The sequence below is a fragment of the Phascolarctos cinereus genome, unplaced genomic scaffold, assembly GCF_003287225.1.
Source record: "Phascolarctos cinereus isolate Bilbo 61053 unplaced genomic scaffold, phaCin_HiC Scaffold_726;HRSCAF=1367, whole genome shotgun sequence".
NCBI classification, from domain to species: Eukaryota; Metazoa; Chordata; class Mammalia; order Diprotodontia; family Phascolarctidae; genus Phascolarctos; species Phascolarctos cinereus.
The window spans coordinates 343,318,574-343,345,791 of NW_027556098.1; the positions used below are offsets into that span (position 1 = coordinate 343,318,574).

A 27,218-nucleotide genomic window follows, 5' to 3' on the forward strand; every position below is an offset into this window, starting at 1 on the left:
TGACCTTGGGAAAGTCATTTAACCTTTTCTGGCCTCAGTTTCCTTAACTATAAAATGGGGATAATAACTGCACCTACCTCTCGGGGTTATGACAAACAAATGATATTATATTTGAAAAGTGCTTAGCACGGTGCCTGGTGCATAGGAGGTGCTATATAAACGTTTACTCCTTTCTTCACCCAGCCTCCGAAAAGCTTCTACTTCCCCCCTCCTCATCATCTCACATCACTCAGATTCCTTTTACCACTGTCTCTGCCATTACCCTATCTTACATGAAGAAGTGGCCAGCTCTACAATGACCCCATTCCATCCCATCTTCTCTAGCAGATTTCCTCCTTTATCACCCCCACTCTCACATTATGATTTCCCCCTCTATCATCCCCAAACTATCTAATGGCTGCTTCCCTACTGCCTACAAACATGTCCATGTCTCCCTCATTCACAAAAAAACCCTCACTTGATCTATCAATACCTACTAACTAATGTTGTGTATCTCTCCTCCCTTTTGTGGATACATTTCTTGAGAAGTCTATCTATTACTGGTGTCCCAACTTCCCTTTCTCTTACTCATTTAACTCTACACTTTGGCTTCCTGACATTATCATTCAACTGAAGTTGCTCTCTCCAAACTTACCAGTGATCCTTTGACTGTCAAATCTAATAGCCTTTTCTGAATCCTCATTCTTTTTGGTCTCTTGGTAGCCCTTGACAATTTGATCACACTCTTCTCCTTGATACTCTAGGTTTTCATCACACTGTGCTCTTCAGGTTCTCCTCTTAACTTTTCTGACCTCCACTTCTTAGTCTACTTTGCTATATCTACATCCTACTAACTCTGGCTGTCCCCCAGGGCTCTGCCTCGGGACCTCTTTGTTCCCCCTCCATACCATTTCACTTGGTGATCTTATCACCTCCCATGAATTAAATTGTTAACTCTGTGCTAATGATTCTGAGATCTACTTATCCAGCACTAACATCTCTTTTGAGCTCTAGTATAACATCTCGAACTGTTTACTGGGCATCTCAAATTGGGTGTCTTATAAGATTCCATTCAAGAGGATGTGGATAGATCGTGAAAAATTTTCCTCTACTCATAAAAATAATTCAAATAAGACAAGTTATGTATTACATAAACAGCAATTCACACATTTAAATCAATATTTCAAAGACATACCTTATCCATTAGTTTACTTGCATGAAGACTCAAGCTATTGAAGAATATTTTCTTGCTTAGCAAATGCATTTCTTCAATGGTGGTCAACAATGTGGTTGCACTATTTCCTACAATACCACTGAAAAGAAGAGTATTTATTTTCACAAATCAGAGAGGGATAGCATTCAGATATCAGAGTATCCAATGCAATGCTTTAAAAAAAATTCATACAACACTCTGAGATTTCAGAGCAAAAAATCAAGGAAAGATATTCTTTATTATCTGAAGATGACTAAAAGAATGGTGATTACTTTCCTTAATCATCTTATCAAGAAAGGCCTTAAATATTAAATACTATCCTTCATGAGAAAAAACATTATGTATATCCTTTAACTGATCCAAGTCCTTAAGTTATCAACAAGAAAGACAATACACACATTGGAACTGGAACTTTGTCAAAGATGGGGGGGGAAAAAAAACACGAGTAGGCATCCAAACTTTTCATGTATTTTGGATGTAGTACAACCTGCAAAGCCCAGAGAATAAACTGCTCTAGGTTTATTTAAAAAGCAAAGTTGTTAAAAGTGATGAATTTTTCCTTTTTAGTTATAAGATGAATAAATGCACTCAAAAAATGTTGATGAGATGCTGTGACTTCAATATTTTAGAGTATTACAGAGTGGACTAACTATGCACCAATAACAAAACCCCAGATTTTTGCCACTTTACCACAATACCTTAAAACTGGAGACAATTCATGATTATTTGGTTTAGGGAAAAAAGAGCTATTTAATGATAGGAAAGGCTATGTTCTACACACCCACACCACTACAGGCATGTTCAGCAATTACTTTTCTTCTACATATAATTACTTTTAAAACAAACTAACTTTTTATCTTTAAAGATAAAGTTAACATTTGAAGGCTAAAACAACTTCTTTGCTTAACAATATCTGATTATTTAACATATTACAATTACCTGTTCTACCATAGTAATATTATATCTATATATAACATTTCTCAATTCTTTACCTGTAAAGAATTTTAAATCTTTAAATGGGTTGAAATTTAGATTAAGCTGAAAATATATTGCGACTTTTTTTAAAAAAAACTATATAAACCAGGACACCAAAGCACACTAGAACCTCAAATTTGCTATTATGAAAGTCTGTTTCAGCATTCAAGGGGGCTACTAGTAGTACTATATAGAATGATTTGTTATAACCTACCCTCCACTACCTATTTTGAATCTATTCAAAATCCAGTGGCTCACTATTGTTTTTGGAATTAAAAATGAAAATCCTTTGCCTTGAGTTCAAGGAAATCATAATCCGTCATTACCCACTTTTTCAGCTTTATTTCACTCTCCAAACACTTCATTCCCTAGCCATTGGATTACTTTCCACCCCCCAAACATGCCTTGTGCTTTTCTTATTCCTTGCCTCTACTCAAGCTGTTTACTATGTCTGAAATGTCCTCTTTTCCTCTTCAACTGTTAGATTACTATTCATCAATACAGAAAAGGATCCCTTTGGTGCTATATATTGACTTAGAAAGGGGAAGGTAGGTGGTTTAGTAGATAAAGTGCTGGGCCTGGAGTCAGGAAGACTTATCTTTGTGAGTTCGAATCTGGCCTCAGATACTTACTAGCTGTGTGACCCAGGCAAGTCACTTAACCCTGTTTGCCTCAATTTCCTCATATGTAAAATAAACTAAAAGAAATGGCAAACAACTCCAGTATCTTTGCCAAGAAAACATCAAATAGGGTCAGAAAGAGTTGGACGTGACTGAAAAATGATTTAACAACAACAAAACTTAGAAAACTACAAATTAACATCATCTGTGTTGTACTGTATTTTTATTTATTTTGTTAAACACTTTCTAATTACATTTTAATCTCATTCTAGCAGACCTCTTCTGTAAAGCATAACTCAAATGTTTCCTCCACCATGAAGGCTATCCTGATTCTGGCATCAGGAGCAATATTCCCCCTAGGAATCTTCTGCAATGACTAGCAAATGTACAGTATAATGCTATATATTATAATTATTTATATATGTGTGTACATATACAGAGAGATGGAGATCTAGATATGTACGTACATCTTTATATGTCTATATATTGTATCATTAATTTTTATACTATATTATTATATAATTGTTAATTATATGTTATATAATAATTAGATACTATATTATTAATTATATTGTATCATTAATTATCTATATATGTATATAACATTTTAATTAGATTTTAAGTTCTATGAGGCTAAATACAAGGTTCATTTACATTTTGTTTCCTTCTTGGAATCCACGAGTACAAGTTTTACACACAGAAGATAGTCAATAAACGTTGATCAAATGATTGAATGATGAGGTGTACAAGGAAATTCTAGTGTACACTACTTAGAGATATCTGTGATATAACAATAAATTTAAGTTTGGGAGTTAAACATTATAGCAGAATTGTACAAATTCATTTTAAAAATATTTAAACAAAATGTTGCGTAAGCATGCATGTTATCTCCACCTCCCACAAGAAGGCAGATATTTTAGCTCCTTTTCCTAATGAAAAATATAATTCTAAATAAGCCATTTCACTTTACATCACAAGTTACTTTAGCAAATGCTGTAAAAGTTTTTAAACCGTGAATGTAAAGAGTCAGGATAGCCTTATGTGTTAGTAGTGTAACATGATACCGGAAATGGATTTAGCTAAACATTTTGGGAAAAGTGCTATCCAAAGTAAATGTATGCATTACATTATAAGATGGCCCATTATACAACACATATACATAAAGAGTTTTGCAAAACATTATATAAATCTCATTTACTATTATTACATGGTTGATTTCACCCGTTTTGAAAATATAAATTTACACAGAACTTAAATTTGATGGAAAGGTGGGATTTAATCCAAGTTATGAGTGATCCAATTACATTAAAGAAGTGGTACAAGAGATATTGTTCAGAAAAAGTGTGATTGGAAAAGGAAGTGATTTGGTCATGGTCAGGTGGTGCAAGTGAAAAATTATAAATGCATAGCCATTAAGTTCCATTGGTATCCTCAATGTGTAAAAGAAGTAATGGAGATGCCCCCACAATGCTGGGTGGATCCTTTATGAAGGATCTACAGAAGAACTTGCTGGTCAAGAATTACACAGGGTAACAAAGGCATGGATATATGGGATCTGTCCTGATGGAAGAAATGCTCACACTCATGACAATCCCAGGCCTATTTCAATAGTTAAGAAGTAGTGATTTTACTCACCTAATTGTATGGTGATAGAATTTGAGAAGGTTCGAAATTTTATATAATAAAACTGCCCCAGGCTCGGCAACTATTACTTGTTCAATTCGCACCTGTGGAAACATTAGAAGGACAGAAAACTGTACATTTTCTAAAACTACAACTTTATATCCTTAATAATAATAATAATTAATAATTTACATTATAACGTGGTATTAAGAAAAGTGAATATAATATTTTAAAGTTGTAGAAGTAGAATGAAAACTTGAAATAGTTTAGAGGATACTAAGGTATGGAGTAGGGGGAAAAACAGGTGTACTACACAATAATGATTATATTCTCTACAGAGTTTGGTGTGAGACTGTTGTTGCTGGAAATGGCAATACAATGAGATCATTTTATGGATTAGCACCAGAACATACTGGATTTCAATTCAACAGTGAATAGCAAAAGCAGCTGCTAAATCCCTAAACTACAACAGATGATCACTGGCAATACATTACAGTGACTCCAAATATCTGGAAATTATGAAAATATTTTTGTCCTGCAATTATTACACCTGATGTTTTCCTTCTTCCTGTTAATAATGAGTAACCAGTGATTAGGGAAATGGATGTCCCTGAAATTAGCATCAACATATTTTCCCCAATAATTGTAGGATTATTGATATAAATTAAGATAGCTCAAAATTTACCTCTACATCAAGAAGTTGTCTGACCTTCCCTAGAATTCTATTTCACAATGTTCTTTCCCTTATTTTCCATTTCTTCAAACTTTATGAGCAAAATCTATACCAAATAAATTTATACTTGTTTTACGTGCTGTTTTTATGTCATTATTGTGTAGTTGTTTCCTATATGTTGTGCATTGTCTTCCTAACGATTATAAATTGTAGGGCGTTCAAATAGATACATATATGTATATGTGTGTGTGTATATATGTATATGTATATGTATACATACTTTTTAAAAATTTATTTATTTATTTGTTTGTTTGTTTGTTTGTTTTATGCTTAGGACTAGTCCTAAGCATAAAATAAATATTCAGTGAATGCTAAAGGATGTTGAAGTCCTTACAATCTTAGGTAACTATCACAGTATGTGCCTTTATTTAAACAAAAAGAGACTGATCAAAATTAAATTTCATACATGTATTTATGATCTTATAAAGAGAGGCAGCTCAAAAATCTTTGTTATATAACTGATACTAGCTCACATTAATGAGGTCATAGGGTTGATACATTGGCTACTGGCAGTATGTAATAGTAGCCTTAGTAAGCATCATAGAAAAGCTGGTGGTGATAGGATACAATTTAATTTTAAAATCATACTTTCCACAGATGCATACCTTTTAAACCCAGACTAATTTCTCTTAGATGCTGGGGCTGCATTTGTACTAATGTTCATGGCTGATTTATAGCATCTGAAACATTTTAGAGCAGTGACATTTTAAAGTCTGGTATAACTGTTATATTCAAGTTCACAATCAGAATTATGTTAATGTTCACAAGTACAATTTGGCCTAGCAAGTTTATAGTAAGAATTTGACTATGTGATATCCAGAATTCTCAAGATTTCAAAACAGTTCTAAACTGGGAAGTAGTGCCCCACAACTCCCCCCAAATCCCACTCTTCCTGCCAAGTTTTTGATGGCAAAGAAAAAGACCCAACAACCACAAATACAGCTATAATAATTAAAGATTAAACCCAATGTGCCATGGTGCTATGCCTGGCTCAAAGGAATTTACAGGATTTAGAGCTAGAAGTGAGCTTGATGATTACCGGTTTATACCCCTGCTCTTTTTTCCTCCTAAGAGATGAGGAATCAGAAGCTCAAAATGGTAAAGTGACTTGTTTAGGTTACAGAAACAATAATTGATAGATCTGGGATTCAAACCAGGACTTCTGCATTCAGATCAACTGCAAAAGGGAGAGCTCACCACAATCAAAGGCTAGTTAGTCTGCCATATATGGAAGGAGGGTGTAGGGTGATAGATGTAAAAATCCAGCCTTTCATGCAAAAGAGAGAACAAAAAGGAAAAGTGAAAAAAACTGCAGAAAGAATAGTGGAGATTAGAAACATTGAGGGTCACTAGAGACATTAAAATAATCAATGGAGATAAGACAGAAGCTTTCAGTGGAGATAAGAAACAGTGATTAGCAAATAAAAGAAGCAGTGATAGGATGAGCTACAGATCCTTAACAAAGAAACAAAACAAAAAAAGGGGGGTTATTCTTGGGAGACAAGTCATCTTCATGTTAATATTGTAAAATTCTTAGCGACAGAATTGTTTATAAAGTTAGAAGGGGACTTAGAAATGTTTTGCTGTTTGTTTTGTACTTGCTCTTCCTATTATCCACTGGAAAAAAATGTCTTCCTCTGTTAAGTATCAAAAATGAGATGTTTTTTCTTCACCCTATTCTAATATGGTTTCTCAAGATAATTCCCTTCATTTCCAACATTCTGACTTCCTGTTTTTGCCTTGTTTTTCATCTGACATGTATTCTAGATTTTATTTTTTAATTTGCTATTTTTTAAAAAGTTTAATTGAGGTATTTTGTTTTTATATTCCCCACTACTCCACCCTGCTCTATAAATTCCCCCCTCTTCTTGTAACAAAGAAAAAGGGGTTAAGCAAAAACATCCAATACAGTCATTACATATCTGATAAAATATTGTCAATATATTCAGCCCTAGACAAAGACCACTGCTTTTTTTTTAACTTTTCAGAGTTTAAATTAAGTGACTTTTTCATTTTTACATAATTGAAGTCTTTGTGTTATACTGTCTTTTGCTTCTGCTTATTCCATACTGCTTCTGTTCATATAACTCTCCCTGTTTATCTATATTCTTTACTTTCATCATTTCTTACTCAAACAGATTTATGAGCTAATTGATTTGAAAATTCCCTCCAATGACAGATTGCAACCCATCCACGCCTGTCCCTCTTGTCGTTTCTTCCAACATAGTAATATTCCATGACATTAATGTATTAAAAGTTTTTCAAACATTCTCCAATCATATCAGACATACATTTTGTTTCTAATTCTTTGCCCTTCTCAAAAAGTGCTGCCATGAAAATTTTGGTATTTAGTGAATAATTCCAAATTCGGAATAATTTCAAATTCCAATTTAGTGAATAATTCCAGAATAAGGTTAAAGTAATTCATAATTCCACCAATAGTATGTACATACGTGTGCCTGTCTTCCCACAGTCCCTCCAATAGTCAGACTTTCTCATGTTTTGTTATCTCTGCCAATCTGTGAAGTGTGAGGTGAAACCTCAGATTTGTTTTAATATGCATTTCTTTAACTATTAGTGGGGTGGATTATATTTCTATATGACCATTTATAACATGTAATTCTTCTGAAAACTGTTCACATCTTTTGACTACAGATCAAATGCCTTACTGTTTTCCCATAGCATATGCCCCACCCTTTATTAAATCTAGATATAAGAGAATATAGAGAGATTGTAAATCAATCCCTCTGAATTGCTATAGATTAAGATATTTAGGGGAAAGTCCTCCTATTTTGGGAGGATGCCTTGTAAAGAATTTATGGAAGGATGTGTCAAGAATTTGCATAGGATGAGAAGGTATGGGCAGGTTACAATCTGTACTGATTGGGAGTATTCTCACATTAATAAAGTGAGAGATCCATTAAAATTATCTAAAAGCCAATCAGTCATGCATCACTGAGTTACAAGTTTAATAAACACATGGAATTTTAAAGTACAAAATATTATGATAAAGCAGAAAAATCACTATCAATATAAACTGGGATAAATGATTAAGAGCTTAGTACATTAAAAGGAAAAATAAAGGTATTATTCTTATTTCAACTGGTTAACACATTAAACTGACAATATTAGCTATTCATATATGGTAATGCAGTATAAAGAGATTCTTAAAATAATGAAGATAACAGTCCATGAGCATCATCTAGGAATAAAAGACAAAATAATTTTTCAGGTCACTAAATTTGTAACAAACAAATTAATCTGAAGTGAACCTCTGCAAACATCTGCTGGGTACTCTCTAGAGTATGTAAGAAATGCCATAATGTCACATGGAAAGATTTAAAGTTCTTTCTCCTTTGCAAAACCTACTCAAAAAGGCGAACAGGAGGGGAAGCTCCTTTTTCATTTTATAACAGAATGCACTTCTTACTGTCTTTGTAACCTTTAGCACTATATTTTAAAGTTTCCTGATGAGACACGGTGATGTCCAACATCTGCATAAGTACATATCCAGATTTAGAAGCTCAAAAGGGATAAAGTAGAATGCAAGTATTTAAATACATTTTTAAACTGAAGACTCTGGGGTGCAATTTTTTATTTAAGTAGTATCTGTTACTTTTTAAGTGCTTATCATTAATAAGACTTTTCATTGTTTCCACAACATTTCTTTCTTCACAATGGTCAGAAGGATTCACAGTTAGCCTTTAAAATGGAAATCCAAATAATCAGGGAAGATACTATTTACCAACTCCAATAACTATAAGTCTTATTTGACAATAAATAGAAAGTGATATTAATTTAATCAAATTCACTAAAGTCAATGTAAATGAAGAAACAAGCACTTAGTAGGTATTAGAGATTGAAGAAAATGTTAAAATTATGAAGAACAACAGAAGGAATATTTTGGGGGGCTAGGCAATTGGGGTTAAGTGACTTGCCCAGGGTCACACAGCTAGGAAGTATCATGTGTCTGAGGCTACATTTGAGCTCAGGTCCTCTTGACTCCAGGGCTACTGTTCTATTCACTGTACCATCTAGCTGCTCCAGGAATTTTTTAAATTACATTTTTCCTATAATCTTTCTGTTGCTCAGATGACCACTGGAAGCAACACTTATTAGGTTCACTAGATACATGAAAATCAAACTATAATATAATAATTGCATGGTAGCCAAATGATCATAAATTTGATCATTCTTTTATTTCTGCTGCATATAAAATTCAATACCAAGGTGAATAAATTACAGGCATACTGAAGGTACTACATATAAATACTCAGCTATTGAAAAGTATATTAGAAGACTGCATTATCAAAATAGAAAATAGTACTACTGCTATCTCAACATTGTGGGAATAGGCAGAGAATTATGGAAACTAAGTTGTTAAATAATTCTTGCAAAGATTATCACAAACAGCCTCTGGATTTCTAGCTTTCTATATATAAAATGAGAATAAATTACCAAGCAAAAAAAGTCAAATAATGCAAAGCATTATTAAAATATCGAGCCAAGTGAAATTATTTTACATTTGGCCTGATCGTTTTAAACTTAATAAACATATATAAACATGAACGTAATTCATTACTGTTAATGAAGAGTAAAAAAGGTAAATGGCATAGGTTCATTGGATCACAGGATTAGAGATGGATTTGACCTTAGAATACTTCTAGTCCAGCCCACTCCCTTTGCAAATAAGGAAAACAGAGACCCAATGAAGTGACATAACTTGTCTAAGGTAATATAAGTATGAAACAATGGAGCCAAAGTTCCTGGAAAATCTCTTAAGAATTTATAGATAATATTAGTAACCTCAAAAATAGTTGTATTTCCCCAATCCTCCATATCACTCTGAATATAGAACGTGTAGTAATTAGGTTTAACATTTCAAATATTCAAGTTAGGAAAATTTCTCCTTTCCCTTCTAAGGAGGAAATATATATATGATTACAAAAATTTATTGTTATTGTTTGCTTTATAAGTATTCTTATGTAATATAAAGAAAGTGATCTTCATAAAATTTCAATTACAGAATCAAAATGAAAACAAACTAGACAGTGTGTGTGTGTGTATGTGTTTTTTTTTAAGTGGACAAATTTATCACTTAACTGAATACTAATCTACTGTTCTGGTACAAAAATATATGATTTTTTTTTTTACCTTTAGGGGTCTGCAGACTCCTTCAGTGATATGTCCAACTATTTCTTGAATGTTTTCTTCTACACCTATAGTTGAATATACATAAGAGAGGCCATCATTCCTATTTTCTTCTTTACATGAAGGTACTTATATGTGATCCCAAAATTCCTCTAAAAAGTTCAAATGTGTTTCTCCACTTAGCAGAAACACAGACCATCTGATTGATGCCACTATCAAGCATCTAAAATTACCATATCTCTTTTTATTAAATTCTCATTTGGACATCTGAATTTGTTTCAAATCTTACATCTATGTACTCTTCCTAATTTGTATGTCTATGTTATGTGACTGATGCATTCACACATATGAACATTATTTCTTTGTGGGAAAAAAAATAAGTGTAAGGGTAACGAAATGATTTGTGAATCTTATTAGTTAAAAAGAATGGTGTAAAGATAAACTTCTCTAAAACTTCCAAAGTTATTTGAATAGGAAATAATTATCAGAGAAGTATATACAACTGAAAAAAGTAACTGGACTGATAACACAAGAGTAAGGGGTAACCTATGGACAGGTGCTCCACTGGTACAATAGACCGAGAGGGAGATCTCTAGTAGGTAGTGGATATTTGAAAGAACAAAGCCAAGATAAAGCCTTCTTGTGATCTGCACACTGATGAACATAGAGCCATTAAAGTAAAATATGACAAAAGCAGTTTAACAGTTAAAGACCAAAAATGCTTTCTGCTAAATAATCAGGATATTCACAAAAATTCTACTACAAAAGGAAAAAAGGCTGCTATACCAAATATATTACTGAATTAAATCTCAGTCTTAAAGTGTTCAAATCTATGAGGTTAACTGTTGTTTTCACATCTGCATCAGTTTCTCTTGAGAACCATACGATGTGCTCTATTTACAGTAGTTGTTTCAGGCAATACAATCAAGTGACAGGTCAAAATATTTGCTGTTTCCAAAAACATGTTATCTTTGAACTACCCAACAAATCTCTAAATTCCACAATAGTTATCCTAAGGTAGTTGTAATTAAAAATATCTGAAATTTGACAAACAACTTACAAAATGACTTTTTATTTCCAAAGACTGATTTCTAATCATGAATCCTAAACAAATTTTTTTAATTCAAATAGTAAATTTGTAGGGAATTTTTAAATAGTCTCTATACATGAAACACATTAAAATTAATTAAAATTATTTTTACAATAAGGAACATATTCTAAAGAAGAAAAGATATATTAGGTAGAGAACCTAAGTATCACTAAATAAGTGTAAAATCGAGAGGGTAAATGTATATTTCTGCCCTAGTAAAAAAAGAATTATTTAGGTTATAAAAATATCAGTTTGAAACAAAATATTAAGTTAATATAGACACTGCACAACTCTTTTAAAAGTTTTCATTTGATAAGGCTAAGAATTATACTCAGGAAAGTAAGGAAGACTTTACATGTTCTTAGAACACTAAACTTTTAAGTGTTTCTCTTAGGAAATAAAATTTGCTTCAAACTTCCCTTAAATCAACTACATATCTGCTATTAAAACCAAGGGGTTTATATTTCTAGTGCTAGAAGCATCAATAATTCACTGAAGGCCTCTGGACAGGTTACTTGACCTCAATTCTCTTACATATCACTATTTTCTATTTTCAAACGTGATATACATAATAAATGATATTTAATAATCAATCCTATATTAAGTACCATGTTCATCCATTATTAGAAACTATCAAAAGAGGAGTTCAAAGAGATTGGGGAAATCTGGGCAGAAAAAGTGAAAAGGAAAGGCTCTGAAGAGAGGGAAAAGAGTAAAGAAAGCTTAGCAATTTGAGGATCAATGTTAGCAAAAGTAAAGATGTGGGGATGAGCATGTGAATGAGACACTGAAGAAACAGAAAAATTGGAATGAATACATGTTAAGGACTTGTGAGACATAATGTCATTCTTGTAAAATATGGAAAGTTTACAAAAGGAGTCAAAAGGCATAGAGAGTAAACTGAAATTGATGTGAAATTGATTTTTTTCAGTAGGGGGTGGGGAAACATTGTAGGCTTTTGTCTAGGGAACTAACATAAAGCCAAAATTATAAGGTTAGCCTCCAGGTGGCCATATGCAGAATGATGTCAAGGATAAAAAAAAAAATAGAGGCAGAGAGATTAGTTAATAAGTTATTTTCATAAGTAATGAAAGTCTAGTTTACTAGGGTGGCTGCAGTGGTAATGAAGAAGAATGTAATACCCACATTTATAGTTAATCAGTGTATGACTCTTTGTGACATTACCTTGTATGGTTACCATTTTTAATAATGCCTCAAGGTGTTCCTTTTCAGAAGCAGTAGCTTGATGGAGCCAAGCCAACATGTCTCCCACATACCTAAAAAAATGTATAATTAAAGATTCCTCCAACAAAAATGCAGGAAAAAAAGCATTTGTTCTGTCTTACTGTCACTGTACCTCAAAGGATCATGAGAGTGCATTTCAATAGGTCGAGGAGTTCCTCCTGGGCCACCTCTTGTAAGGGCATCAATAAACCCACGAACAACGGTACTTCTTCGAGCTGTCCCAAATTCATCTAAGGTATACCTAGAAATAGACAAACATAAAGACTAACATGTAAAAAAAGTTTTATTTTATTACATATCACTTTACGCCATTGTTGGCTTATACATGTAAAACCTCCAAAAGTTTCAATATGGTACTCCGTAAAAATTAATAGCATTTTAAAACAATAGAATTTATTTACGAGGTCATTATCATGCTGGAATTTCAAAGTATATAGACATAATTTTCTTTGTTATAAGAAAAAGGAATGACATTTGAAAATAGAAGAGTGACAACATTAGAGGAAAAAGCAGTGAAAGTGATAAACCATCAGAAATTAAGAATATAGTTTTCTATACATTAATACTTTCTAACCAGGAACAATACAGACATATGATATTTTTGTTTTTAGAGGATAAATAGTATTAGCACTCTCAAATGAACAAAATGCTATGGCTTATTTTTCTCAATATCAGAAATTAATTACCTTAAATGTACTATGATTAGTAGGCATTAGAGTCCATATGAAAATCAGTCACCATGTAAGAAAACAGTAGCTTGGGGTATAAAATATTTAGATATTTCTTTACATAACACTATGTTCACATCAACAACCAAAACTTGTTCTTTTTTTGTAAATTTTATTGTAAATCATTTCAAATACATTATTTAATTAAACAGAAATTTTAAAATTTCTTGATGAATGGGTCATTCCATAAGCATTTTGTTTCTACCAGCATATTACATACTTAAGAGATTCAAATTCAATTTAACATCATTTTTAAAAAGCTCATTTTTTAAAAGAACATTGCGCTAGGTTAGGACTGATGGGGGAAAAGTGTAGAGAAGATACAATCCCTCCCCTAGAGGAGTTTATACTCGAGCAGGAAGATAAAGCAAATATAATAACAGCTAGAGTAAAATAAACTGTCAGAGGTACAAAATAAAGCCCCCATGGACTGAAAGTGGAAGGGGAGAGGACACAGCCCACAACCCTAGCTTCTTTCTCCTTCACAGCTACCAGTTCCTGTTGCCTGAGCCACTGTACTGAGGCCACTGAATTTGTCCAAATTGTTTATGAAAAAGAATGTAAATATTTACTAGTCCATAATAGGTAGTTTGTGTAAGGAAATATTAAATTAGAATCCATTGTTTTCTTTCTAACTATAAGATATCCAGTAGAATCAATACTAATATTTATTACAACTATTCTCTCTTCTCCTGTCTCAATACAGAGATGGATATTAATTGTTAGGCCACAAAAACATTATTAAAAATGAAGATAATACCCCTAAATTATTTTAAACATATAGGGCTATATCAGGCTACAAAGGAGAAACTTTATAGAGCTAGACAAAATAATAACAAAATTAATTTAGAGAAACAAAGGGCTTACAATCTTAGGATGAGAACACACAAGGCATTATCGGGTCCACAAAGTAAACAACCTATTCCCAAAGAAATTATAATAATAACTAGCACTTATACAGTACTTTAAGGTTTGCAACACATTTTACAAACATTATCTAATTTGTTCCTCACAACAACCCTGAGATGTAGGTGCTATTATTACTCCCATTTTATAGATGAGGAAACTGAGGCAGGGGTCAACTGACTTGCTCAGAGTCACGAAGCTACTGTCTGAGGCAGCATTCAAACTTGGCTCTTCCTAATTATAAGTTTAACACTCTATCCGCTGTCCTACATAGCTAAGAAAACAGAAAAGCAGACTTACAAGCAACACCATCAAGTTAGAACTAGACATTTTTTCCCAACCAATCTACACACATTTATTAAATGTCTGCAACATGCTGAATGCTGGGGATACAAAGACCAAAAAAAAAATGAATAAGGCCTTGCTTTCAAGGGGCTTACATTCTCTTAGAAACACTTCACACATACATAAAATATATATTTTTGTTAAGAAAAATGAGCATTTCATTTTCAAGACTAGTAAGAAATGAAAGAAAAGAAATATAATAAAGTTGCCAGGAAAAGAGCTGGAGGCAGGCAACAGAGGATGCAGTACACACAAAACAACAGGGCACAGGTAATTTCATTCCAGAAGGCCTTCTGAAAGGGGTGAAAAGGGCTCAGGAAAAATAATGAAACATAAGTTATCACAAATGTACAGAATTGATATTATTATAAGTGTTATAATAAAAATCTTATTGTAACTCAGATGAACTACTGATAAAATCATACTTTAAATCAATCAACAAGCATTTGTTAAACATCTACTGGTAACCAGGCATTGGGCCCTGGGGAAAATGAAACAATCCCTGCCCTCAGGAAGTTTACAATCTAGAGGAGTTGAGGGGAAAAGGGATAACATGTATATATAAGTATATACAAGGCACAAACAAAGCATTTATAGTATAATCTTGGATAGGATGGCAACTAGCAATGGAGGAGATCAGGAAAGTAGCACTCTACCCTTAGTCTTGAAAGAATCAAGGACATCTGTCAAGATACACAGATGAGGAGTGAGAATATTTCAGGCATGAGGGAGAACCAGTAGAAAGACATGGAGATGGGACACGGTTTTATAGAACCACAAGAATGCCAGTACGATTTGACCCCAGAATACACAGAGGAAAGTAATATATAAAAAGACTAAAGAGGTAGTAAAAGCCCAAGTGGTGACGAGTTTAATGTCTGATCCTGGAGGTAAAGGGAGCCACTGAAGTTTACAGCAGGTGAAATGATCAGATCTATACTTCTAGAAAATCACCTTTGGCCACCACGAGAAAGATGGGAGTTGAGGATGGGAGACCAAGTACGAGGCTGTTACAACAGATCAACTAAGAGTTGTTGAAGACCTGATTTAGAAAGGTGGCCATGTGAATACAGAGAAGGGACATATATGAATAATGTTATGGAGGTAAAGACAAAATTTGGTAACAGACTGGATATACAGAGTAAGAGAGAACAGGGAGTCAAAGATAACACCAAGGGTGCCCCCAAAAGTAACAAAAAGTTTGGAGGAGAAATGTGTCACGGGAGTAAAATATAATTACTGAATAGTAAAGTCTAACATAACAAAGCTGGTATATGTGGGTGGTAGGTAGTCTTATTCCTCTGTAGCAGTTCTTCTTCTTTTTTAATTTAAATTTATTTTTTAAATTATAGAATAAAACCAGCATTTCCATAATATAGTACAATAAAACAGATGATTGCACGTGAAACTGTAAATTCACTATGCACAACTTGCTATTCCTTTTAGATAATACAACAAAGTTATCATGTACATTTCCTTTTTTCCTCCTTTTTTTTCTCCCTCCTCACCTCAGTTTTAAGGGGAATTTACTGTAAATATGTTCCAATTTCCATAAATGTTACCTTTGGATTTCTGTTCCCTCAAGTGTTGAAATTTAAGTCTTAATTTGAATAAAAGTTTTCTTAGAACATAACATACTCAACCAAATAACTGATAAACTTGCTTTCTGAACTTAGTCTGCATTATCGATTCGCTACTCTGTTAACAGATTCACTAGTATCTATTAAAGATTCAGTGAATAAAAACTTAGAAAACTAAGGAGGTAGAAGGCTGAGAATAGCATTTCATTCCCCAATACTCTTTAAAAAATGTTTAATTTTTTAATATTTTTCCAATTAACAAGAATTTATATTATCTACCTTCCATCTACACACTCACTATACAGCTATCCCCACTCCTTATCCTATAAAAAAAAAACAATTTAAACAAACAGCAAAATCAAGCAAAACAAATTCCCACATCCCATATCAGTTATGTCTAAAACTATGCATCTTTTCCTGCATTTTTAGTATGTTACCTCTCCATTAGGAGATGGGTAGCACTTTTCATTATCAGTCCTCTGGAATAATGGTTGATCACTGCATTGATCAGACTTTTTCAGTCCTTCAAAATTGTCTGTCTGTACACTGTTGTAGTTATAGCATAAATTGTTTTCTTGATTCTTCTTACTTCACTGCGTATGAGTTCATACAAGTCTTCCTAGGTTTCTCTGAAATTTTCTCCTTTGTCATTTCTTCTGGCAGAAAAATATCCTATTACATTTCTCAATTGATGGTTACCTCCTCAGCTTTCAATTTTTTGTCCTCACAAATAAGCTCCTATGAACATTTTTATACATATGTGATATTTTTCTTTCTTTGATCATTTTAAAGGTATAGGCCTAGCAGTTGTATTGCTGAGTAAAAAATTTTATATGGTTCTGAAACTTTTTGGGCATAGTTCCAAAATGTTTTTCAGAATGGTGTACCAATTAATATAATTATCGTGTATCACTATACTCGGTCTTCCCAAAGTTCCTCAAACATTCATCATTTTCCTTTTTTATCAACGTTGCGATTCACATGGCAATGAAGTAGAACTTCAGAGTTGAATTAATTTGCATTTATCTATTAGTTAATGATTTGAAACAATTTTAATATGGCTATAGATAGTTTGTCTTTCTTTCCTTAAGACCCGCCTGTTTGCATCCTTGTACCATTTGTCATTTGGGGAATGATGCTTATAAATTTGAATCAATTCCTATTTAGAACTGTGACCTTTACGAGCGAAACATGCTACAAAGTTTTCTTCCCACCCAGTTTGCCTTGATTTTGTTTGTGATAAACTTTTAAATTTTTACATAATCAAAACTGTCTTTTATATTGTTGTGATGCTCTTCTTTCGTCAACTTTCCCCTATCTATAGATTTGAAAGATAACTTCTTCCTTGCTCCTCTAATTTGCTTATGATTTCATTTTTATATATAGGTCATATATCCATTTAGAGCTGATCTTACATGATACGAGATGTAGGTCTATGCCTAAAATTTATACCAGGTTGCTAACTAGTTTTCCCAGGAACTTTTGTCAAACAGTGAGCCCTCCCAGTGTCCAGGGTATCTGGGCTTAATTAAACACTATGCTACTGTCTGTTCTGTATATTTTGTACCTAATATGTTCCACTGATCAATATTTTTTTTAACTAGTACTAAATCATTTTAATGATTATGGCTTTGTAGTACAGTTTGAGATCTAGTACAAGAAGCCTTTTTCCTTCACACTCATTTTTTTCCAGTGCTATAATGTAATCTTTTGGTAATCTGATTAGTATGGCATTGAATATATAAATTTATTTAGGTATTATAATTTTTATTATATTGGCTCAGACTACCTATAAGCAATCAATATTTCTCAAATTATTTAGATCTTTATTAGCATAAAGAATCCTTTGTTGCCATATTCACATAGTTCCTAGGTATATTTTGATGGGCAAACTCCCAAGTATTTTATTGATTTTTAAATTATTTTAAATGGAATTTCTCTTTCTATTGCTCCTTTCTAGGCATGGTTGGTAATACACAGACATGCTATTGATTTATGTGAATTTATTTTATATCTTCCAACTTTGTTCAAGTTGTTTTGATTAATATTCAATTAACCCTAGGGTTTTCTAAGTATATCATCATATCATCTGTAAAAAGTGATGATTTTAGTTCCCCCTTTGCCTATGTTTATTCCTTCAACTTCTTTTTCTTGTCTTATTGCTATACCTAGCATTTTAAACATTATATCAAATTGTAGTGATGATAATGAACATCCTTGATTTATTCCTGATCTTAACAGAAAGGAATCTAATCTATTTCCATTACAAAAATGCTGGCTCTCGGTTTTAGTTCTCCTATTAGGTAAAAATCCATTTATCTCCATGTTTTGTTTTGTTTTGTTTTTAAACAGGAATGGGTATTGCATTTTGTCAAAAGATTTTTCTGTGCCTTGACACAATCACATGATTTTTGTTGTTCTTGTTATCAGTATGGCCAATTATGTTTCTAGTTCCTAACAACGAACCAGCCCTACATTCCTGGTATAAATCTCACCTAGTCACAGTGTACAATCTTTGGCATGGTGGAGAAATAATTCCAGGGTGTCAGGAATGGAGCCGAGAGAGAAATGAAAAGGTAAATATAGCTCATTGTGACATTTTCCTTAAAATGGAGATTCTAGCCTTTTTTAAACCTTTTTTTCCCCCATTATTGACCCCTTTGGTAGTCTGGTCAACCCTATGGACCCTTTTTCAGAATGATGTTTTTAAATGAATGCACACACACACACACACACACACACGATTACAAAGGAAATCAATGATATTAAAATACTAAAATATTTAAAAAACAAGTTCACAGACATCCTGTTAAGAACATTTTTGACTAGTTGAGGAAACCGAGGCCCAGTGAAATTGAGGGACTTGCTCAAGGTAACACAGTAGTACCCAACAGAGATGAAATTTAGGCCCAGATCTCTGACTACTGAGTGCACTTTATACTGTATCTGAGTAACCGGAAGGATGGTGATACCTTTGATAGAATTAAGGAAGTCTGAAGGAGGAGTGAGCTGAAGAGAGAAGAAAGGAACTCCATTTTGGACATACTGAATTTGAAATGGTTATGGTAAATTCATGAATAAATATCCAACAAGCAGCTGTTCATATGACACTGGAGTTTAGGAGACAGATTTTACAGCTTGATATCTGGCTCTGGGTGTCATCTAAATATTCATCTACAAAGTCAGACTATTTGTGATCTGTGTTGTTAGGAATTCCCACTGTAGGATAAAACATCCTACTCAGATGAAACAATAGATTTTTTTGTATTTGCATATATCTGATAACAGTCTGACATCCTGAATCCATGAGGAACACACATACACACACACACGTAAATGTGTATATGTATGCATGCATATACGAATGTATGTATTACTAATACACACTCTCCAACAGATCAAAGTCAAAGAATACAATTTCCAAAAAGACGCCACAAATTACTAAAAACCACATGAAAAGATGCTCAAATTTCCTAATGATGAAAGAAATAAAAATCAAAGTAACTGTAATATAACATACTCATTAGCAAGGGCAAAAATGATAAAATTTATATTTGACAGAGCCACAGGTAAAGAAGCACAAGATAAGTACATTGCTGGTAGGGATATAAGCTGGTACAAAATTCTGGAACATAATTTGATAATACAAGATGTCACAAAAGTCTTGATGCCATAGTATTGTTTTAAGTTATTAAAGCTCAAAACAGCACTAATACTATTGGGAAATTCTGTATTAAATGTTATCACAAAATGATCATACTTCTTTAATCCAACAATTCAATTTTTAGGATTTTAACTTTAAAATTATGTCTATTTGCTATATTTATTTGCAATAGCAAAAACACTGCAAACAACCCATGTGTCCAATAAAATTCAATGGCATTATAAAATATAAATATGAATATTAAAAATAGGAAGACCTATATGAATCTAGAAAAAAGTGATATGGGCAATATCAGAACTATATACACATTGACCACAACTATACAGAAAAAAAAGAAAATAAAGTCAAAGTATTAGAACTTCAGATATGAAAAGGGTCACTGGGCAAATATTTCTTCTTTATTTCTTGTTTGTCAATTTGTTTGGCCTTATTCCATTAAATGCTAAGGGTTTTATGTAAAATGGTTATTTATTTGCCTCTGCTGACTGTTACTGGGTTTTCTTTTTAAAGAAAGAAAAAGTTCTAAGAGTTTTCCTGAACTACAGGTTCAATATGAGTTAACAGCATGACACAGGAACAAACAAACAAAAAAACTCACGTGAACTTTGGTCATCCATAAATGGAACAACCAATGCAAGCCAAAATGTCCCAAAGAAGGGAGGTTATAGGCCTACTATATTCTACACTGGTTGGACCAGATCTAGTGCACAGTGCTCCCAAGGGAAGGGGGGATGACCAGGAAAGCATCATGCCAAATAAATATCAGTTGAAATGATTAGGGATATTTAGGATATTTAGGGTAGCAAAGAGATTTAGGTGAAGGGTCTTCAAGAATTTAAAGGTATGTTAAGGAGAAGAAGAATCTGAGTGATTCTGCTCAGTCACAGAGTGGAGAACTAGGAGCAACTGGGTAAAAGCTACAATGGGCATATACAGGCTCAAAGTGAAGTGCGCTTCCTTGAGAAGTCACAGGTTCCCTCTTACTGGAAGTATTCAGACTAAAACTGTGTGACCATTTTTCATGGAGGATTTAGAAAGGATTCTAGTTTAGGAATGTGTCAGACTAGATGACCCCCTGAATGCCTTTCAACTTTGCTGTTCCATGATTTTATTTTCACTTTTCATCACACACTTATGGATAGCATGATTAGCAGATGGCAAATAAGGTGTTTCCCCACTAACTTCTCCAACAAAAAAACCTCAGCAAAAAGAAATCATGAGCTAGATATAGAATCACTAAAGGTCATCCAGAAGATAAGAAAACAGAAACAGCACAATAAGCAAAAAAAAAAAATAATGTCCAACCACTGCAGTCCTTATAGCTCTCATGCAGCATCCTCATCTGCCACCATAAGCGTCACACAGCAGAAGAGGCAAAATGGCAGGCTGTGCCTCAGGGTCTGGAGAAGGAGGATCACCTGCTCGGTGCAGCAGGAACTCATGCCTGAACCCACACATTCCCCCTCCAAAAGAGGCTGCAGGCATTGATTCTAGGGTGTTCTACAGAACCACAGAGAAGAAAGAGGAAGCAAGTGGAAGAAGAGAGACGGAAGTCAGAAAAGCACAAAACAAGTTAGTGGTAAAGTTTACTTGTGCAGAAGAAAATGAAATAGACATGCTAGCGAGTTAAGTCTCTCCACATGACATTTGCTCCGGGCAGGGACTTTGGCTAGCACCCTGATGTGCCTATCTCAAACACGAGGAGGCTGAGGATGCCCCTCCTTGGGGCACCAATGCAGAAGCACCAAAAAGTGAGGTGAGAAATCAAAGACAAGTGACTAGGAAGACAAGAGGAAAAAGACTAAAAGTTCAAAGAAGAAAGCTCAGGCAGAAACCTTTATCAAAATCAGATAAATCAACAGAGAAACACATACAGAAAGAAGAAAATGAATAAAAATTGAAAAGGAGGCCAGAAGACAATTAATAATCATACTATAAAGAAAAATGAGTCAAAAATTCCCAAATAAAAAGTAAAATTCGGGAGACTCCCCAGAAATCAAAGAACAGTAAGAAACTCCAAAAATAAAAGTGAAACATGAATATATTGGAAATGAAATTAAGCTGGAAATCAGGATTACCAAGGCATAATTAAAGGAGGCAAAAAATAGATATTATATAGAATGTACCCAAAGAAGGCCAGGCTCTAAAAGATAAAAATGACTGATCTGGAAAACAAAAATACAAAACTGTTAAGATGGGCAGCAGAGAAACAAAAGGCAGCAACTTTAATAGAAGACATAATTCTTTACAAATCAAAGTAACTGCACTTGATGGTAAGTTCACAGAGACAACTTAAGGAACCCAGAACTCCTATAAGAACATGATGAGTTAAAAACAAACAAAAACAAAAATATCAATATCATGCTGCTGGAAATAACACAAGAAAACTACCTAGACTTTTAAGTACAAAATCAAATCTACATATAGTAGTAATACAAAAACTAATCAAATATACAGCTATCCCAGAAAAAACCTACATGGAAACTCTATGATACATAGTAGTTAAAAATATAGTAATTAAAAGTTCCATAACAAAGAACAAATTTTGCAAGCAGTCAAAAGAAAGACCTTCAACTGTGACAAAATCCCAATTAATAAACCGGGATTACTCTTTACCCACAAGAAATCAAAGAATGTAATCCTATATTACAAAAAAAGTAAAAGTTCTCAAGCTGCAACTGAAAATAATTCTGCAAATATAAGCCAAGTAGCAATGGAAAAAAGATGGGCCTTCAACAAAGGAGAGACTTGAGGCTTTCTTGTTTTTCATTATTTTCCCAATTAAAAAAAAAAAGAGCAGCAGATTATTCTACTCCCAAACACTCCAAACTACAGAAACACAAGTAAAATTATTTTTTTTTAAAAAAGGCCAAGAAATAAGTTCTCTAGTGTGTATAGTTGTTGTTGTTGTTTTTAAACAGAAAATAAATTGAACTGAAGGATCAAACAGAAAAGAAGAAAGTATCAAGGGACAAAAGAACAAAGAAGAATCATAAAAGGACAAAAGAGATCTAAGGATTGCTAAAGATTAAAGAAGAATTCTACCCACTGAATCTGAACACAAGATACCAAGCCCTGGAAGGGCTAAGCCACTCAGTTTGGCATACAGTGTGAGGACATGCTGTTTTGACTAGTGAAAGTCAGCCCAGACTTCCAATCTTACTGTACTTAATGCTATCTTTCTTCCATGTCACCCTGTTACTGATATTGCTGCTGCACTCTGTCCAGAATTCATTCTTAAGTCCTCAGGCTTCAGAACTCCTGCCCTGGGACCATGGGGCCCAGATTGGTAAGAGTTCAATCAGCCAGCCCCACAGTCTCAGTCATGTTTCCATTCTGCCATTTTCCTGCCACACCAGGAAATAAATAAACACACACACACACACCCCCACAACCTCCCCCCCCATATATACACCAAATTCTCCTACTTTCTACCTGCTATTCTGGGAGTAAGCAAATTAATACTACTGCTCTTCTCAAAAAGGCGTTAACTGACCACTCTATTGCTTCCTTCTTACATTTCTGTGACTTCCTAGACTAATTCCTTCTTTCCTAACTACCATTCCTCTGGATGTGTTGTTTCTCCCACTAGAATGTAAACTTCTTGAAGGCAGTTACTGTCCATCTTTCATATTTGCATTCCAAAAGCTAAAAGTGTTGAATAAAATCTTTTGCTCATTCATGTATTCAATCACAAAGAAAGAAAAAAAACATGAATTAATACCCTGTGGAATAAATCCCATGTTGCCTATGAATGAATCTGTATGTGTTGTGGGAAGCAAAACATGAGAAAAGTTCTGTGGCTGGGGAAAGGAGAGGTAAGAAGCAGAAAACGTTTGAGACGCACCCCTGCCCAATGGAAAGACGCAGACAAAGTATAGCAATTTCTTTAGGCTTTGAAAAAAGAGGACAAAAACAATAAAGAAGAGGGACTGGGGTGAAGGGAATATAAGGTAGGTCTCATCCCTAAAAGGAAAAGAGGTGACAATGAAGAATGGGAGGGAGTATATTTCAGTGGAAAGAGAAAGGAGCTTCATGCGATGAGGGTGGGAGATGTGTGAAGGGATTTTGCACATTAGGAAACAGCCTTCTCTGAGAAGGGGTTGTACCTCCAGGACAGTATTCTACCATTAAGAGGATTTATGAGTCCCGGAGAACAGCCTAAACTCCAGATGCTGGAGGTACAGGAAGAGAATAAGAAATAGGAAAACCAGCTTTAGGAGTGGGGAATGGTTATGCTAAGAGCACGGAAGAAGTAGTTTTAAAGGCTCAGCACACAAAGTGGCCTGGACGCTGCCACTATTTGACAGTTTCTAAGAGTTCAATGCAGCAGAAACAAGGGATGAGAGGGAAAAACCTAGAACTGAAATCACATAGAAATGGGACAGAGAAGGGAGTCCAAATTTGGCACTTGTAAGAGTGAGGCACAGAGAGGATTAAGAAGAAACAGTCAATCAACAAGCATTTATGAAGTGTCTACTGTGTACTAAGCACTCTACAAGGCCCAGGACAGAAGAAAAATTTAATCATCTCTACCTAAAAGATGGTTACATTAAAAATAAAAACCAAAAAAAAAAACAAAACTGAGGCAGCTGGTTGTACAGTGGATAGAGTGCAGGGCCTAAAGTCAAGAAGACCTAGTTTAAATCCCACCTCAGACACTATCTGTGTGCCTCTGGGAAAATCACTTATCCTGTGCTTGCCTCAGTCTCCTCGCCTATAAAACAAGGATAGCCCCTACCTCACAAGATGGCTGTGAGGATCAAATGAGATAATGATTGAGAAGTGCTTGGCAGAGTGCCTGGCACATAGTAGGCATCATATGTTAGTCATTATCATCATCATCATCATCATCATTATGTACCTTTTTTAGTTAATTGTTTTAATCCACCAAAATCTACCTTCTCTTCCTCATACCTCCCCCAACCCCTACTGAGAAAGAAAACCAAAACTCACATTATAAACACACAGTCAAGCAAAATAAATTCCTGCATTGGTCATGACATGAAGAAAAAAAAAAGGTTTCAATCTGCACTGAGTCCTTCATCTCTTTGTCAGGATTAGTAGCATTCCTAATCATGAGTCCACAGTTCTTAAAGTTGTTTGTCTTTAAAATAGAGTTATTGTATAAATTGTTGTCTTGGATTTTCCTCATTTCACTCTATATCAGTTCATATAAGTCTTACTGGATTTCTCTAAAACTACCCCTTTCATAATTTCTTACAGCAAAATAGTGTTCCAACACATTCAGAGAACATTTATTCAATCATTTGGGAATGGCTCACTCTCTCAGTTTTCAATTCTTTGACACCACAAAAAAAAAAGCTGGAATAAATATTTTTGTACATATGGGTCCCTTTTCTCTTTCTTTGATCTCTTTGGGGTATAAACCTAGTAATGAGATTGCTGGGTCAGAAGGTGTGCAAAGTTTAATGACTTTTTAGGCACAGTTCCAAACTGCTTTCCAGAATGGAAAGCTAGACAAGTTCACAATTCTACTAACAGTACATTAATGTACTTGTTTTCCCACAGCCCCTCTAGCATTTGTCATTTTCCTTTTTTGTCAATGTTGCCAATTTGATAAGTGTGAGGTGGGATCTTGGAATGGTTTTAATTTGCATTTCTCTGATTATTGGGAATTCTGAGCATTTAAAAAATATGGTTATTGATAGCTTGGACTTCTTTCTCTTAAAATTATTGTCCATATCCCTAGTTCATTTAGGAAATGACTCTTATTGTACAAGCACATATATAAATATGTAGTATAAATACAAATACAAAGTGGAAAAATACAAAGCATTTTGGGAGGGAAGGCACTAGCAGTGATGAGAAGGGGAGATCAGGAAAGGCTTCATATAGAATATAGTGTCTGAGACGAATATTAAAGGAAGAGAAGGCCTCTATGTGATAGAGACAAGAAGGGAATGCATTACAATATGAAAGAGGTGTTGTGGTAAAATTTAACAACTGATTGGATATGTGGGGTGAGGAAGAGTGAGAATAATGCTGAGACTATGAACATGGAGACTGAAAAGATGACAGTAGAAAAGGGTTTTGGGAAGAAAATAATGAATTCAATTTTGGACACATGGAATTTAAGGTTTTGGGAGGAAAATAATGAGTTCAATTTGGATACATGGAATTAAATTCACATACAATAAGTTAACTGAATTGCAAAAAGCTGTAGATAAGTAACACAATATCTTTAGGAGACTTTAATAGTCTTCTCATAAACTTGGATAAATCAACCAAAAACAAAAACAAAGAAGGGAATATGGAACTGAACAAACTGTTAGAAAGTTAGAGGTGAAAGACTAAATAGCATCTTTGAATGGGAACATTAAAGAGTATATATTCCTCAGCACCTCATGGTATTTTTATAATGAGACCATATATCAGGACATAGAAAAAATTATAAATAAATGACAAAAAGCAGAAATACTAAGTTGATCTTTTATGCACTGTAATTCAATTAAAATAATTACCAATAGAGAGACACAATAAAGATACATACAAAAAAGTATACAGACGTATGTGATGAGTGGGTCAAAGAATAACTTATAGAAACATGAAATAATTATATGAAAAGGAATGATAACAATAAGACAAAATACTAAAATTGCTTGTCTGCTGCTAAAGCATATCAGGAAAAGTTATATCTCTGGAAATAGACCTTAACAAGATTAAAAAAAAATTAGTAAGCTATGCAATTAAAAAACCCCTAGAGAATCAACAAATAAACAAACCCCAAAGAAGCAAAAAAGAGGAAATCTTGAAAATTAGAGAAAAAAGATAAGAAACAAAGAGTTTATATAAACAATAAACAAAATTAAAAATTGGCTATGATTTCACTGACAGAGGGAACTCCTAGATAAGGAAACTCCCTCTATAAATGCAAGTCAGAATCTACTCTTAAACTTAAAAGTTTTACAAAGTTTCTTAGAGCATGGAGAGATTAAGTGAGTTGTCCAGGGTCTCATATCCAGTATGTCTCAGAAGCTCTGAGACGACCTGCCTATTCGTTACATTAGAGGTGTTTTTTTAAATGAGGAAACATTAGAAGCTTTCAAAAAAAGTATAAAGATAAAATAAGGAGGCCCTCTGACTGGAGGGCTGCAGGGTGAGGCAATAAACTCCTCCCAAAACCTTCCTTTAAAGAGGGATCAGAACTTGCCAAGTAACTGTCCATTTTCCATCAGTGGCTCTGCTTGGTTTTGACTCCACAAAACATCATTCCTGCATACCAGGCATCCCTGGCATCCTCCCCTCCTTTTTTTTATATCTTCCTTTTGTTTGCTGTCTTCCCCCATTAGATTATAAGTTCTTGGAGGGCAGAGATTGTTTTTCTTTTTCTTATTTGTATCCC

The 27,218-nt window shown here is 33.9% G+C and overlaps 1 protein-coding gene across 1 annotated transcript in view; it reads right to left on the bottom strand.

Annotated features, from left to right (window-relative positions):
• Positions 1-27,218, bottom strand: part of COG6 (component of oligomeric golgi complex 6) — a 144,265-nt gene that overhangs the window by 50,180 nt on the left and 66,867 nt on the right. The window contains exons 9-13 of the mRNA XM_020969969.2: positions 12,742-12,870; positions 12,570-12,661; positions 10,298-10,362; positions 4,423-4,514; positions 1,175-1,292 (exon numbers count right to left, since the gene is read on the bottom strand). Of these exons, the coding sequence (XP_020825628.1) occupies positions 1,175-1,292; positions 4,423-4,514; positions 10,298-10,362; positions 12,570-12,661; positions 12,742-12,870 (496 nt within the window). The remainder of the gene's footprint in view (positions 1-1,174; positions 1,293-4,422; positions 4,515-10,297; positions 10,363-12,569; positions 12,662-12,741; positions 12,871-27,218) is intronic.